Genomic DNA, 17,380 nt, shown 5'->3' with positions numbered 1-17,380 from the left:
CTCTGCTTCATCACTCACTTAAGTTAAAAAAGCTTGTTAATCACAGTACACATGTAATTACCCTTTTGTTTATTATTTTCTCTTTCTCTATAGATCCAACCCATTTTTATGGAGATTATTGAGAAATTAATGTGATACTTAAAACAAGCTCCCTGAAAAAAGTTCAAACCCCAAAGTTCAGGGGAAACCCATAAACTCTCACTCTTTATTTTTATTTTTATTATTCTCTTCAAGCATGTGGGTTGCCATTATATTGCCTACGTTTCCTCTTCTTCGAAATTTTGAGTTCTATCCATTGACTTAATGCTCAAGAAAGGTAACAAAACTAGAATTTGGATCTCCGAGTCTCTTGACTAAAATCACTTGTGAATTTGACTGTGCAAGATATAAATATGGTTTTAGAAGACTTTTGGGTTACAGTCTTTGGATTCTTCTTCTGTTTTCTCCCTCTCATACAGTTTCTATATCAGTTTGGACTTTTGACTGAACATTTTTTTGTTTACATTGTTTGAACAGACTGTTGTAGATACCCTACTAAGCCAATCTGTTTGTAGGCTATTGGCACTCGGGCCTTACTCAGACATCTGGTTGTACCCTTTCCGCATAGATGCCTTAATCAGGGTTAAGTAAACAAGGTATGAGAGTGAGAGAAATCTGTTTGTGTTCAGAATCTTCTCATTTTTCCCGTGTGCAAGGAAGGTACAACAAATAGCACAACCGTGGGTGCCCCGTAAGTTATTGCTACAAATACAATGTTTTCCATCAGCATTTTCTTACTTAATGAATAATTGTTCCTATTTTCACTTCGTAACAAAATGTCAGGTTACTGAAGAAGTTCATTGATTTTTGGCTTTTCTCACTATAGAAAACACAAAAGAAGGGAAAAAAAGCTCACAATCGAATCAATTATACTTTATATAAAAAGAAAAACTCAAAAAAGTTGCTATTATTTGAACATCTTATCCCCACGATATGGGCTCGACCAATGATGTTTATAATCAAACTAATCATTAAGCATAGATTTGTTCTAATCAACCAAAAAAGAACAGATTTGATAGGGTTTGAAAATTAATCTCGCTCTCAAGTATTTACCCAAGATACAAATTTGCTATACACTCGATTTTATACTACTGTTTATAAAACTACTATCTCTCAACAAGTGTAAAAAGAATTGTTCCAGAAAAGAACCAAAAATTAAAACTCAAAGATGAATTACACTAGGTTTTTACTGTTACGACTCATCAAACTGCAAAGGAGTAATTGCATTCTTAGATCCTCGTCCACTTCCAAACGAAAAGAACGATCGACTTCGAATTCTACTGCTAGAATCTTGTTGATCACTTGTACTAACATCATTGAATTGTTGTCTATTCTTTTGTTGTATAATCTCTTGAACAGATAGATATAGCTGTCTATCAACTGAAGAATCCATAGAAATTGATCTTCTAATGGGTTGTATCGAAAACTGATCATCTTTTTTCCCTCTAATATCAATGCATTCATCTCCCATACTTGAAACATGATGATACTTTCTAGCCCTTTTCTGTATTGATTTTGGCTCTAACTTTCTCATCGGCCAAGGATTGGCAACATTTGACTGACTCAAAATTTCTCCTGATTTCCCCGTGTCTTGTCGCCGAATAGTATTAAGTTGATCTGAACTAGTATTATTATCATTGTCACCCTTGATTTCAATGACTACGAAATCTTCATCCGTATTAATGACGGTATCTGTAAAAGGAGTTTGATCCTGTGGTGAAGAAGTTGGAGCTATAATTTGATGAAAAGGAAATCTAGTTGGCGTCGAGATACTGGATCTACAAAGCGGACAATTATCATTCTTTTGAAGCCAAATATCAATGCAATCAATATGAAAAGCATGACTACAACCAGGAAGAACCCTTAACTTCTCTTGTTCTTGAAACTCATTCAAACAAACCGCACATTCATGGAAACTACTGTCTTCATTATCACCTTCTCTTCTCTTAAATTGAAATATTGGGATTGCTCGAATAACCAATTCATCGACACCACGGTGTTCAGCAGCTGGATCATAAACCATCAATGGGTCTTCATATCTTCTAAAGGAGAATCTTCTCACAACACCAATTCGATGCCAATTTAACCAACATTTGATTACAAATATATAATAGCCTATCAGTAGTAAAGCTGTTGTCATGATTCCTAGTATTGCAATAACTAAGATTGGTGAACTTGTTTCTGTTGAATGTGATTGTTGGCTTTTGATCGGAGATAATGCTGCATTGAGTACTTGGTGATTATACACTTGTAGTTTATGTAATGGATCCATCAAGACCCCCCACCCAAAAAATAAAATTGGATCTTGGGTATTTAAAAGCTGATAAATTGGTAAGTCGTAAGATCTAAAGAGACGGAGATAGAGAAGAGCTGATGATGATGATGCAATTAATATGGAGAAAGTGAGAGAGAGCAAGAATTGAAAATGGTGCACTACCAAATGGGTGCGATTGAAGATCCCAAAAGGAAAATCACCCACATTGAGATTATGAAGAGAGGAGGTAATGCAGAAGAAGAGTAGCTAAAGAGATAGATAGAGAAGTCCCATCAGCTGAGAAATGAATGGGACATGTATGTAGGTAGTAACAAGAGAGGGACTTTGCTTTGAATTGAATTTCAATTTCAATAGGGTTGAGTTGAAAATGAAGGTAGATAGATACCCAGAGTATTAATGGAATCAAACTTTTGGTGTGATTTTTTTCTTTCCAAGTTGTCTTTATGGAAGAGACATCTCAACCAAATATAATCAATAATAGTAGTAGATGATATTTATTTATTATTACAATATCCACGTGAAATGGGGTAATTAAAGTACAAGGAAACAAAGAGCATTGAGCTTCCTACGTAAGATTTGTTTGTAGTAATTTTATGTGCAACTAGACTAGGCTTAACGGGGACTAGTTCCAATTTTCATTCAGTCCAGGTGTGTAGACTGTAGTAGTGGAACCCACTACAAGAAAAGCTGCTGCTTCCAATGAGAAAAAAATGTTAAAAGAAAGTCAAAACCGTGTGAATCGAAGTCAGGTACGTAATGAAGAACAAGAGCACCAGACCAGACCTCAAAAACCTGCTGGTCCCACTAAACAATCACATACACAAAACCTAACTGCTCTCTAGTCTCTCCTCTCTCTCGCGTGGAAATCAGTTCTTTTTTAAAGTAAAGTTTACTTTTAAGTCCTCGAGTCAAAACCGAGTATGCATGAACTTACAGCACAAGCTGCACAAAATCAATAAAGAAAGAATGAAAGAAAGAAATTTCCTCATTTCATCAGAACACCTTTGTTCGTTTGTTTTTTGTTGTTTGTTTTGATACATTCCGCGGGCTAAAAGCCTTTTTTGTTGTTTGTTTGTTCACATCTGCTTTACATTATCAATCAATAGTGTGGATTGTGGACTGAAAATAATCTTTGTTGACAAAGTAGGAGGAAGACGGATCTATAAACAAATTAAACGCTTTAATTAAAGTAGGGGTTAACTTCGTCCAATCTAAACTTAACTACGTCGCTACATCACTGTCTCATGATATATTTGCTTGGGCATGTATACATACATAACATGATCCATTACTGTTCTTTGCTTCTTTGTGGGTGTTGTTTTATTAAGCCCAGCATAATTTACAATGAGATGACGAGGACACCATTCTGAATGTCTATTAGTCCTTCAACTAGTTGTGCTATGTTTCGGAAAAGTTCTGAAAATCATGAAATTCCCTGATTGAAAATGATACAATGGAAACATATGGTCGGCATGATTAATATTTAAGCCAGTATGTAATAGGACGGTTCCATTTTGAGTTGGGTTCCAAAAGGGGAGGACTCTTCTTATAGACAACCACACCTTTGAGTGTGAGAGTTGGGATGCCAACATCCGACATTATGTAGAAGAGTAGGGGTGAGCATCCGCAGGTATGGACCGGTTTTCACCTCATCCGCATCCAATTCAATTTATTACGGATCTCAAATTTGACATTCACATCCATTTCAACATCCAACGAATTTACATCTAACGGATGGACGGATTAAATACGCATAATCCAATAGAGTTATTTTAGTTATAATTTATAATAAAGAAACAAAATCAGCATAAATGACTTTTTATAAAGTGGAAATCAAATAAATGCCCCTACTATCCATTGGACTTCAAAAATACGCCTAGATATTTTATATATACCCTCCCGTAAGGATATCCAAAAAAAATTTAATTCCATTATTACCCGTTGTATTTTCATTAGTAATTCATTCACCACGGTCTCCTTCCGCTACCCTAAAAGCGCCGACGAAAATCATTCAACCCAAACTCCAGCACCCCCACCACCATCTCCATCGCCACCATCAACAACAATAATAACAGTTTACTATTGTCTTACAAATTCCACCGTCACAACATTTTTCTATTGAGTCTCCTACAACCTTCCACTGAAATCACAGTCGTTATCAATGTATCTAAAAAACATCCGACGAATCGATTAAAACAAACGTCGGCACCAACATCTCCATCGCCACGATCAACAACAATTCATCACTTCCTTCCGCAAAGCGCAATCGTTATCAGCGGATCTAAATTCATTTTATCGATTTTGATTTAGAACTAATTTTTAGGTTTTCTATTTTCTGAAGTAATGATTTATTTAATAAATTGAACCAATGATTGCTAATATGTTGCAGATCAGGCAACTCAGCTTGCTTATTATGTGTTCCAATTGATCTCCTTCTCAGAATCATTTCAGTTTAGGGCATTTTGTACTTTCTCTTGTTTTGGTCTAATCCTTTTTCAAAATTAAACGTTTCACGGCTTCCTAATAACATGCATGTAAGAAATGGGAAAGTTGCGTACATTAACAGTCACTGACCTTTGTATGCTTGTCTTGTTTTATTCTATTTTTTGCTTCGTCTAATTTTTTGTACCACCAATTCTATTTACCAGGTAGTGTTTGAAAATCTGATTACATTACACCTACTGCAGATAGGTTAGGTATGGATGTTGGAGCTGTACTGGACAATGTAAGTGTAGTTTCTTTTACTCCCCGTAAATCTTGAACTGCTAACAGTGGAGGTATTGTTGAAATTCTAAACTTGTAACTTAAGGATCTTCTAACAAAGTGTTTGATAATGACTCCTATAATGAGTTTTTGTTTTGTATTTAAACTTTTGCTTGGTTTGGCTGCAAAAATGTTCCAGGGAGAAGAGCCTTTCATACTTTTAATAAATCACTTGCTTGTAATCTTTTTTGTATTACGTGTGCTTTTGTGTGTTGTGTATGTAGATGCATGTTCCGGTATAACCATTACAAATTGAAGACCCATCTGTTATGACAATATCATTATAACCATTGCAATGACAATTTAATTCTTGGTAGAGCAGCTCATATGCAAAATGCAAGTACTGGAGGAGGAGCAGCTTATATTCTAAATGCAAGTACTGGAATTGGATCAACTTATATGCAAAATGAAAATCTCAGTTATCTAGGGACTGTCGTGGACATATTAAGGTTGCTAGTCTTATACTCCTTATGAATGCAATTTTGATTGACTTGTTAGTTTAGTATGTTAACACATTTTTTGCCCTATGCGATATCTCTAGAGCTTTCTACTGTCTATAATTCCAACAAACTCTTATGTAGTGATTTTTTGAAATTGTTTTTTTGTTGTAAAATGTGCAGGCTCCTAGCCAAATTTAACAAAGAAGATCGCTGGCCACATACTTTTGTTGGAGGTGTCGAGGTATGTATGGAACTATTTAATAATGATTATAAGTTGTGAAAATGCGGGGTACCAAAATGCACCACCTACTTTTTTTCAGGAAACATGTATGGACTAAACTCAAATACAATTCCGAGAGTTACAACTTAATGAATCTCAATTAGGAATTGTGTTAGAACTTTATATCTCTTTCTCTCACAATCAATATGTAAACGGAGACAAGTCCGTGAACCTGTTTATAACGTGAGAGTACTTGGACGATACCAAAGATCAATATCCAAGATCAATCAAGTCGTATCCAACAATTACGATGGACGTATCTACTTTAATTGATTTATGTACAAACGTGAAAACAAATAATATAATGCGGAAAAAGAAATAACACAGACACCAGAAATTTTGTTAACGAGGAAACCGCAAATGCAGAAAAACCCCGGGACCTAGTCCAGATTGAACAACAAACTGTATTAAGCCGCTATGGACACTAACCTACTACAAATAACTTCGGAATGGAATGTATTTGAGACTGAATCTACCTTCACGGCGATTCATTTATACTCGCGTTACTTATGCCCTTGAATCTCGCAAGACTTTGCGCAATTGATTCCCTTAGCTGACGTCCTTTACAGCCTAATTAATAGTTGCTTCAATTCAATTGAAGACTTTAAACCAATCTTCCTCCCACATATAAGCCTATATGTGATTTCCGTTTTGATCAAAGATCAAGGTGAAATATGAAATCGTTTGCAATAGACAAAGTCTAGCAAACCTCAAAATCCGGTACTTACAACTCCCTCAGAGTAGCCTAGATTACTATTCACCTCACAAGTAATTCCTACTCTGATTTCAACAAAGAATTGTTAAGGAGGAATATACCCGTGGAATCACAAAGTCTGAGACAAAGAACTTTGTGATTTCTATCTATCTCGCCTGATCGGAGTGAGACTCAACAATCAATATCAAGATCAAGATATTTGGACCTGGTTTCACGAATACCTAAGTGAAGTATTTTTAGTCACTAAATCTAAAAAGATTTAAAGGAGAGGACGACTCTAGTTCACAACGAGGACATATAAGAAAAGTGTAGGGGATTCAAAGATCCCAGTTGCTTGAGGTTCTCCTTATATAGAATTTCAAAATCAAAGGCTTAGATTAAAGCTAAGGTAGATTTGGAATCAAGCAATCAGTATCCACCGTTAGATGAATCTCTGATTTGAGATTAACACAATAAAATTTACACTCTGGTTAGGATGAACCGTAACCGAACTGTGTACAAAGACTTGTTCATGAAAGGTTAGCCGAAACTAGCCAGACGAACTATAAGCTTAATCATTTTCATACACACTTAATAATTTAATCTTGAGTTACAATAATGTGATCAAATATGTATAGATATGTTTTTTAGAGAGTTGTTCAAATGTCGATCATCTCATACAAATAATTCTGATGCATCTGAAAATATTCGACTGGGTAAGTATGCATACATGGTAAGTGTACTTCCAGTTCGTGAGTTATTTTGCCATGGCATGTGTACCGAATTTGTATACCCTTAAGACAAAACGAGTTCAGGAGTCAATAGATCTTTTTCGGTTTACATACAGGGCATGTGTTTGATAGGTGTCTTAAACACCTTGATATTTATCTATTGTTTATGCTTTCTTTGGTTGTAAAATATGTATCTTATGTTTGCTTTTGAGTGTTTAGGTACTTTGGAGTCATTTAGGTCAAAAGAAGAAGAAATTGTCCATTTGAGGCAAGAAGGGCGGAAGTGTCATTTCACATATGCAAGTGTTGATTTGGAGAGAAGTTATTTCTCATTATTTGCTTTTATTTCTTCATCTATGTCTGAAAAGCATGGCATCTTTAGTGATGTAGAGAAATTGAAGAGAAGCAATGGATCTGAGAATTAAGAGACGACTGTTATTGGTGGAAGAATTCAAAGTAGAAGAAAAAGACAAAAAGGGAATTTTATAGGCGAATGATATGCGGAGTCTACCCATGGATTAGAAGGCAACCAACTGAGTTTGTTTAGTGGTTGTGATTGTGGTGGCATGTATCATATGGCGCCTATAGCAAATTCACTCATTACCTAGCCCTAAATTCAAGAGAGTTGTTTATCTCTTACCATTGTTTGTCTGAAATTGAGAGAAGGAAAACGAGAAACAGCGGATGTAAGAGAAGAAGGAGATGACACGATGATGAATTGAAACTGATGTATTAATGTCGATTTAAGAGGATGCTTGTATTGTTTCTGCCAATTGAAGACTACAGTGAAGAATTAGGGTTCAATAATTATTCTGATTGAGAAGGATTCAGTTTCAGGAAGGATATTTGTGACGTTATGGAGCAGATTTAGGAGATGTTGAATGGGTTTTATACGAATTAGGTATTGAGATTGAGAAGATGGTGATACTGAGATTTTACGGGTGTTGCTGCCGTCGAATCGATTCAAGAAGAAGGGTTTCTGTAACTTAAGATCTGGGATTTGTGGTATGATGATGATGGTGAAGCAGTTGAAGTAAATCTGAGAATGATGGTGGAATAGAGATGGTGAACAAGAAGTTGATATTGGGTTTGCCTCTTGAAAAAGTGAGGTATTACAACCACACCCAAAATTCGTACGACAATCTCTATGGACTAAACTCAAATATATTTCCGAGAGGACCAACTTAAAAGCGAGATTCAATCAAGAAATATATCAAAGAGTTTTATCTCTTTCTCAATAGAACCAGTAAATCAACAAGATAGAAATCCGTGAGACTGATTGATATGAGAAATAACTTGGACGGTACCAAAAACCAATGCTCAAGTGTCAATCAAGTTATATCCAACAATCAAGGTCGGATTTATCAACCGATTGAATTACGCAGAACCTATGATATTTCAATTATATAAACAAATATAATGCGGAAAAGAAATAACACAGACACCAGAAATTTTATTAATGAAGAAACCGCAAATACAGAAAAAACTCGGGACCTAGTTTATATTTGAACACCATACAGTATTAAGCCGCTACAGATTCTAGCCTACTACAAATTAACTTCGGACTGGAATGTAGTTGAGCCCCTGTATCAACTTGGATTGTGGATACCACATTTGGGTGTAAACTTGCCTTGTTGACACAAGATTATGATGTCAATTTTTTTCTCTTTTCTTATGATTTTTGTTTTTGGGGTAAACTTCGGTTGTTGACACCATATTATTATTTCATTTTTTTTATTCTTTTCTGATTTTTGTTTTGGGACCAACCTCGGTTGGTGACACCATTTTTTTTTTCTTCTTATTTTCTTATTTTTTTTTTGGGATCAACTTCAATTGTTGACACGTTATTATGATGTCAACTTCGGTTGTTGACACTATATTATTTTTTTATTTATTTTCTAGATTTTTGTTTTGAGGATTAATTCTGGTTGTTGACACCATATTATTTTTTTAATTATTTTCCTATTTTTGTTTTGAGGATCCACTTCGGTTGTTGACACCATATTATTTTTTTTTTATTTTTTCATGTTTTTTGGGATCAACTTCGATTGTTGACACCATATTATTTTTTTTCTTGTTTTCTGGTTTTTTTTATCGACTTCTGTTGTTGACACCATATTATGATGTCAACTTCGGTTGTTAACATCATATTATTTTATTATTTTTGTTTAGGGATCAACTTCGGTTGTTGACACCACCGGCGGCTGTGGTGGTGCCAGCATTGGTGGTGGTGGAGTGGTGGTGGTGGCGGTTGGTAGGTGGTGGTCGTTGAGCGGTGGTGGTGGAATGGTAGTCAAATGTTGGTGGTGGTAGTGGATATGTGGTGATGGAATGGTGGTGGTGGCGGAGGCAGTGAAGTGGTAGAGAAAGAAATTTGTTATATTTTAAAATAAAGACAAATATTATAGGGTTTGGAGTATAAGGTTTTGTGGGTACACCTCTTGTAAACCCTCCGAGACTATAACTTGGACACTAGGGCCACCTAGGGGTTCAAAGGCTTGTTGCACACGCTAAGTGCAATCGCGATGCATGCGACAGTGAGTTAGGATTTTATTTTCTAGATTAGATTTGCTCGAGGACTAGCAAATAATAAGTTTGGGAGTATTAGATAAACACATTTTTGTGTCTAAGTTGTCCTCAATTTTGTGTATTGTTGGTACTCGATTTTTGTACTAATATTATGTTTTAATGTATTTTTAGGTATTTTTGGAAATAAACATTTTCGGAAAATTGACTCGAAAAAGTATTAAAGGCACCCTCATTTTGGATAAGGGCACCCCGGGCACCCCGGTTGTTAAAGGCGCCCATGTTTTGGATTAGGGCACTTCATCCTCTAGCTTTGAATTTCAAAATTGGCGGGAAAATAGTGCACACACAGACAGAATTAGGGTTGAAATTTAGATTGTGTCCTAGGAAAATTCAAGAGCCGAAACTCATTGGGTTTTTTTATTTTGACTCAATAGAGCTAGTAATGATCATCGTTTATACCACAATTGGCTAGAATGGTGGATTTAAGGATTGAACAGATTCCCGGGTTTTCTTCCTGCGGAAACTCTGTTAAGGTTTTGGAGTGAGACTCGAGCACTGGATTTGGTTTCTTAGGGCCTGTTTGGACCAAATAGGGATGGTATAGTCGATGGTTTCGGTTAGAATTGGATGAATCGTCGTGATGAATAAAATAGAGGCGTGAGGTTTCATGGGATTGTTTTACTCCTTCCCGTGTTTCTCTGTGGTTGGCCTGTGATGGGAGAAGTTTTGACTCAATCTGTGTTGTGTTTGGAGTGAGTAAACACGAATTGACAAGCTGCAGACGCGTGCAGGATAAGAAAAAGGAAACAAAATATTTCCGACGCTGGCAGAGTTAAGGAGAATAATTTCGGAGTTATTGCAGAGATTAAGTCCATGTCGAGTATAAAAAGAGTGTTCGGAGGTCATAGAAGAAGTACAGAGAGTTTGGGGAAAAGTTAGAACATCACATAACCGGAAAACTTAAGTTGCAGAGGAGAATAGTTTGGTGCTGGTGAAGAAGATACAAAGAACATAAGACGCTATAGTATTGTTGTTCATCTACAGTGATAGTGACACTACATATTTATCGTTCTTTGTAACAGTAATTCTGTAATAATTATACTCGTTACAAATACCCGGTTTTAATCATTTTCACACTTTCATCATTTGTAAACCATTTTTGAGCATAAATGAAATCAACTTTCGAGCGTGTTTCCATCATGATGAGAGGCTAAGTACCCGGTGACTGAGACAACGGAGGAAACTCTTCACTCATGCTTGATTGGTAATTTCTTTAATTATTTATTTTATTTAATTCACTAAGATCAACATAAAAATAAAAATGGTTTTCTTAATTAGTTGTGAATCAATTTGATGTATTGTGCTTAGAATTAATTCTTCGATAATTCATACTTAGGGATTACAATTTTAATATTTGGACACCTTAAAGATTAATAATGAATTAACGAGAAAAGAGCTTAATAATAATTCTTGAAATATCATTATAAACCAATCAACTAGAAGGAATAGTGGAATCCAGAGCCTTGGTCTATTTCTAATCTTGAAATCAATTTTGAATTAGATTTTCTTTATTCTTAAGTTTTATTAAGTCTAAAATCTATTGCTTTCACAAGTCTTAACGAACCTTTTATTACAACAACTTTGAAATTTTATCAGCTACAATATCCAGAAGCCATGTTTTGATATCTATTCTAAATTTTAGTATTGATATGTTAATGTGCACATAATTGTACGCATATAGATTCTTAAAATGTACATATTTATACACATATTGGTTTTCAATGTGCACGTAATTGTACACCTATTGATCATTAATGTGCACATAGTTCTACACCTGTTGATTTGTTATATGTGCATAATTGTACAATATATATATAGGTAGATTGACATGATTACATGATTATTTTTGTTACAAATTTATTGATAGATTGTTACCATCAAGTTGATTTGTAAAAAGAGATCATATGAGAAATGTCCTAAACATATGTGCTTGTGCCCATGCTTTTGTTACACTGACTAGTTTTCATCTTTCAAGGTTGAGTCTATCCAAAAGGTATGTATTTTAGATTTGTTGGGGTTTTGTAGGTGTGTACATAGTTGTACACCATTGTACAATCTCAATAATATATATGAGTTGTTTTGTGGGTATGGATATTTGTTTTATTGATTTTTTATATGTGTGTACATAGTTGTACACCACTGTGTTATCTCAATAATATATGCATGTTTTGTGGGGTATAAATGCTGGATTTTTGTAGCACGTACATAGTTTATGCTGTCATGATTTTATGGACTTTTTTGTGGGAATGTATGTTGGATTTGCTAGATTTTGGTAGGTGTGTACACCATTGTACAATCTCAATACTATATATAAATTTTTTTTTGGGTATGTATGACCGGCCAGGCTAGTGATGCATAATGATTTCCCGTTACAGTGAATCTACTTCACCCACAAGTATTCAGTCTTGCACACTTTCATCAAAGTATGCATCTGCCTTCACTCTTAAGGCTTTATGCAAAGGAAGTTTTCATCTTCTTTCTCTCTAACTCTTTATGCCCCCATAAGCATAAGAGGTTTGCCATGCATCAAACCAATTGATCAACTCACACAAATCAACAACATAAGAACATAAAGATATAATGCAACAAACTCATTTTATTGCACTAAAGGAATATTACAAAACCTGGCCATCACATGGACCAAAACAGGCCATCATCCTCTTGGTGATGCCTTATTCTCTCAAACAATGAGACTAACTTTCTTATATGTGAACCTACTGATTTTCTAATGTCTCTACACTATTTATACAGTGGTTACAAGGGCAAAAAACCATGCACAACACTTGCACACACATAGAACAACCGTGTGTCCCAAAAGGTAGTTCCATAACCGCCAACATTGTTTTTCAACTGCTAACTTTTGTGTTGTCCAGCCAATTCATGTTGCACTTGTCCCAAACGGTTTTGGACACTCTAATAAGGTTATAAACTCATTTCATAGCCCTTCCAACTTGTCTCGCACCTTTGGCACGCTTGTGAATCCAATAACCAACTTATAACCGCCATCTGAGCCATATTGCACCACTGTTGCGCATTTCTGAACTTGGCCTTGATCCAGTGCACGACCATCTTGGCCCTGCAGCCTTCTTGCTCTAAGCCAATGTACGGTCAATCATTGTGCTTCAATCATCAAGGCCAACTCCTTAAGCTCATTTTGATTATTCATTCGCCATATGCTTCACTTAGCCAATTTGCTTGACAATAGCAATGCTACTCTTGAATTACTGAAATAAGAAGAGGCGGGACAAAAAGAAGGAAATAGGGGATTTTTAGATTTGGGGAATTCCTTTTTGCCTTATTTTCTCATTTCCTTCCCGTGATTTTTGCTCTTCTCTTTCAAGCTTCAGAGCATGATTGAAAATTTAAATCAGTAAGCTTTGTGGACATTTGGTGACATCGATTTGCTGATTACGTTCTTTGTGAGTTGGTTTTGTTGACAAAAAACCCTTTCCATTTTCTTCTAGTTTTCATATACGATTTTTGGTCTTCAAGACCCCAAGAACCAGTACTGAAAATGCTCTGTTTCGCTTCATGAGTTCTCATGAGAGTTTCTACACACCAGAACTACTAATCAATTGCTTGAGTTGGCTAGTGTTTTGGGTACCGAGAAATTAGGTTTTGGAAACAGTTTTTAGTCTGTAAATCAGTGGAAAAAATTGTGTTCCTGCCATGTAATAGAAAATTAATAAAGGTTTTGGAAGTAATACAGACACGAAATTTGGGTTAGAATTTGATATGAATCTGGTTAAGTTGGATTTAGATGGAAAAATCAGCTAGTAATCAGGTTAAGAAAAGTGGTCCATTGCGGTTCAAATGAAGTGTGATGAATGGCTATGAATTGTGATTCCAAATTTGGTAATTCGGGTATCTTCCTAATCTAAATTTGCAGGAAGCGAGAAGTTATGAGAGGGATTGAGTACAACACAAAGGCTATCTCATTTATATTTGATACTAGTAATTTTTGGTTGTGCTAACGGCGCCGCGTAAATGCACGTCTTCATATATGGTTGGAATCGCGGCTGGCAGTAAAGGTATGTTCTAATAAAATGGGTGTCTTGATCAAATCTTACATTTTGTAAGTCTCAACAAAGAATGCTTAAGAGCAAGTCTTATGGTGGAATCCATCATATTCCAAGTATGGAAAAACCATGGAATGTCAAGTCTAGTGGCTTCCAAATTTGCATTTTTCATGTAAAATCCAAGCAGTGTTCCATGGTTTCGTGTAATGGTCCGTGAAATCCATGGTAGTGCTAATCATATTAGCGTAAAACGCTATTCAGAATAGCGCACTAGAAGAGGAAAAGCGCTAATCAGAATAGCGCTCAACGCTAATCAGAATAGCGCACTAGAAGAGGAAAAGCGCTAATCAGAATAACGCTCAACGCTAATCAGAATAACACAAAACGCTATTCAGAATAGCACAAAGCGCTAGTCAGAATTACGTTTTTTTTATCCCTAGATTTAAAACGAGTCATTGGAAATCTAATGGTTGAGAAAAAAGCGCTAATCTTAATAGCGTTTTGTGTTATTCTGGATAGCGTTTTGTGCTATTCTGATTAGCGTTTTTTTAGCACTATTCTGATTAGCGCTCAACTAAGCGCCATTAAGATTAGTGTTTTTGTTGTTCCACCACTACATTTGCACTTCCATCCACACGGTGGCGTGGAGGATGAAAGATGGAACTCTTCCACCATAATACTTCTCTAATACTAACTTGTCCAATAATGATGCATGTGGTCACATAATCCACAAGGGTTACACAGCGAAACTTAGTTTTGTGTTGTTGGGATTATGTAAGTGTCGTTCTATGTAGGTTGTGAAGTGGTAGTGACTAGACATCTTAATGGATATTTTTGGCTAGATCGAACTTTACTAAGTACAATGTGATCTATTGATTAAAATAATGGCTACTTTAAATAATATACATGTCATGAAGCTAAGGAATTGAGATGGTGATCTTGATCTACAGGTGTGCTATAGTTAAGAAATTGATGTTGCAATATTAATCTAAATATATATACCCGTACAGTGCTGAGTGAAATTTAAACGGAAAATGGGTCATATGGCCAAATCCCATAAAATGTGGGAGTAATGGACTTGTAAAATATAGGTCTGGATGAAAAAGACACAAAAAAATTTAGTCATTTATGCCCTTTACTTCAAACTTTATTCTTTATCATATGCTTTTCTCTCTCATATTTATTGTCTCCATCCAATTTTGAATTAATCGCGAGAAAGGTCTTAACTTCCGGAATATAAGTTGGATTTTAATGAAATTTATATTTTTGGAAAGTGCTCGAAAATCTATACAAAACAAGATCCATTGTTGATATGAAATTCGAAAAAAAATAATTTAATTTTAAACCATGTCGACGATACGTTATGCATCCAGGTGCAACCTGACCAAAATTTATTTCCAATAAAAATATGCATTATGCACCTAGGTGCAATATGGCCAGAATTTATTCATATGAAAATATGCATTATGCATTCAGGTGCAACCTGCCAAAATTTATTTTCTATACGAATATGTATGATGCATCCGGGTGCAATCTGACCAAAACATTTTTCTTATAAAAATCAAAAAAATATACATCATGCACTCGGGTGCAACCAGGAAAAAACCTATTTTTATGTCAAAATATACATTATGCACTCACGTACATTTTGTGTACATCGCGGATAAATCTATGTACGGTATATCCTAGTAATCACCTGTACACAACCAAAATCACTAGTTGTTGATCTCAAACAATAATTCCACTACCATTTTCACCATCAAAAAAATCAAGTAAAAACAAGTATCAAAGAAAGAAAATGAAATAACAAAAATTCAAAAATATATTCGTTATGTCCTTGGGTGCAAATTGACCAAAATTTATTTTGTTGTCAGAATATGTATTATGCACTCAAGTGCATCTTGTACTTTTTGTGGATAATGCGTTATTATTAGCTATGGTTGTTGGATTAACTATAGCACAAGGTTCATCAAAAAGTATCACAGGTTCCTCCACTAAATTAAGTTGTTGTATATGTGTAGCCTTTTTAATGTAAATACACTGCTACTATACCTGCTTGAAATTTAGCTAAATAAGTCTAGACACCATGTGCGCAAAAGCTCTATCCGAGAGGGGATTTGATTTACACAGGAATTGATGGGGTAAGTGCGTCGGGAATCTCACTGTTACTACCATTAAGCAATGTCACATTTCCATCACCATCACATCTACGATAACCGAATCACCCTCCTTTATCTCTCCAAATATTTTTTCGGCCATGCTATCATTTTTTGCATCTATAGAACAAGAACCCCAACCAAAAATTTAACATTTTCAATACCCTAATAAGCTAAGAACCAGAAACGAGAGAAAAGTAAAGACATACCTGATTACTTGCTTACTTGCTCCCTAATCACGACCACCTCTTTTAATTTCATCCCCCACGGTTACCACCACCACCCTCCTCCTTCACCACCATTAATCAACAAACACCGTTAATAAATTTTTGTTTTTAAATAATTGGTATGAATTGGAAAAAATGTTCTTGAAATCATACCAATTTATTATTTGTTATCAATTCCAGTAGCAGAAACATTATGGATCTGATGTAGACCTAGGAAAAACCCTAACTTTACCCAATTAGCATCATAACAAAGAGAAGAATTAAAAAAAAAAATCAAACAAGTCAACCCATAGATCACTTTTATGGGTTTGTTCTTGAGAAGTGAGAGATGATACTTGTTTTCTTCAAGCAAGAACACTAGAGAGAAAACAACGAAGATGGCTGTTTCTCAGCAACTTGGAGTTTTTCAATTAGTAAAACAAATGATGTATTTGAGTTAAAATTGGTCTATGTCGGGGTCAATCGTCTCATTTTTTAGTTGAATTGATCGGAGAGATTTGACACGGTGGTGCTGGAAAAGATTGTATTTCTCGGAGAAGAAGATGGAATCTGGAACAAATTTTTATTTCTCGCAGAAGAAGATGGCTTCAGGGCTTAATAGTAACTTAGGGTATTAGATGTTAGTTTGGGTTTGGGCAGAATGGACACGGTGGCTATTAAAACCATAAATTTGAATATATGGCTATTTGAAAGGTTGGCGTAGTTGCTTGTCTTAGACCCAGGAATAGGGGTGTGCAACGGATGGACGGTTGCGGATTAGGGGTCACCCGCAACCAAACCGTCAAAGCTGCGGATTTGAAAAATCAAACCGTGACCGGTCCAATCATCCGCGGATCCGCGGATTGTGCGGTCCGGTTGCGGATTAACCGCGGATTAGGGATAAAAAAAAAGAGATCTGGGCCTGTCTTTGGCATCGTGTTTTTAGTTGGTAGTCGTTACTACCGTTGCGTAAAGCCTAGTGGAAGCTCATTTAAGGTTTTACTTTACTATTGAATTGAATTGGAAGCCTAGTGGAAGCCCATTTAAGCCTAGTGGAAGCCAATGCTATTGAATTGGGGTTTGGGCCTGTCTTATGTTATAAGGTTTTACTTTACTAACCTACGGTGCGGGTAATCCGCGGTTTTCAATATTCAACCGCACCCAAACCGCGAAAACGTGCGGATTTGA

At 35.7% G+C, this 17,380-nt stretch overlaps 1 protein-coding gene and 1 long non-coding RNA gene across 2 annotated transcripts; both read right to left on the bottom strand.

Moving 5' to 3' along the window:
- Positions 1–1,055: 1,055 nt before the first annotated feature.
- On the bottom strand, positions 1,056–2,741 carry LOC113317177 (RING-H2 finger protein ATL1-like). Its single transcript, XM_026565300.1, has one exon. The coding sequence runs from the start codon at positions 2,309–2,311 to the stop codon at positions 1,232–1,234; it is 1,080 nt and encodes a 359-aa protein (XP_026421085.1). The 5' UTR covers positions 2,312–2,741; the 3' UTR covers positions 1,056–1,231.
- A 12,862-nt stretch (positions 2,742–15,603) lies between these two features.
- On the bottom strand, positions 15,604–16,925 carry LOC113317709. Its single transcript, XR_003343875.1, has 3 exons — positions 16,367–16,925; positions 16,196–16,276; positions 15,604–16,106 (listed from the first exon to the last, which is right to left on the bottom strand). It is a non-coding gene; the product is annotated as an uncharacterized LOC113317709 (long non-coding RNA).
- Positions 16,926–17,380: the final 455 nt, after the last annotated feature.

The sequence above is a fragment of the Papaver somniferum genome, chromosome 10 (assembly GCF_003573695.1).
Source record: "Papaver somniferum cultivar HN1 chromosome 10, ASM357369v1, whole genome shotgun sequence".
In the NCBI taxonomy this organism is placed as follows: domain Eukaryota; kingdom Viridiplantae; phylum Streptophyta; class Magnoliopsida; order Ranunculales; family Papaveraceae; genus Papaver; species Papaver somniferum.
Note: the sequence above shows the minus strand (reverse complement) of the source record. Positions and strands in the feature narration are given on the sequence as shown.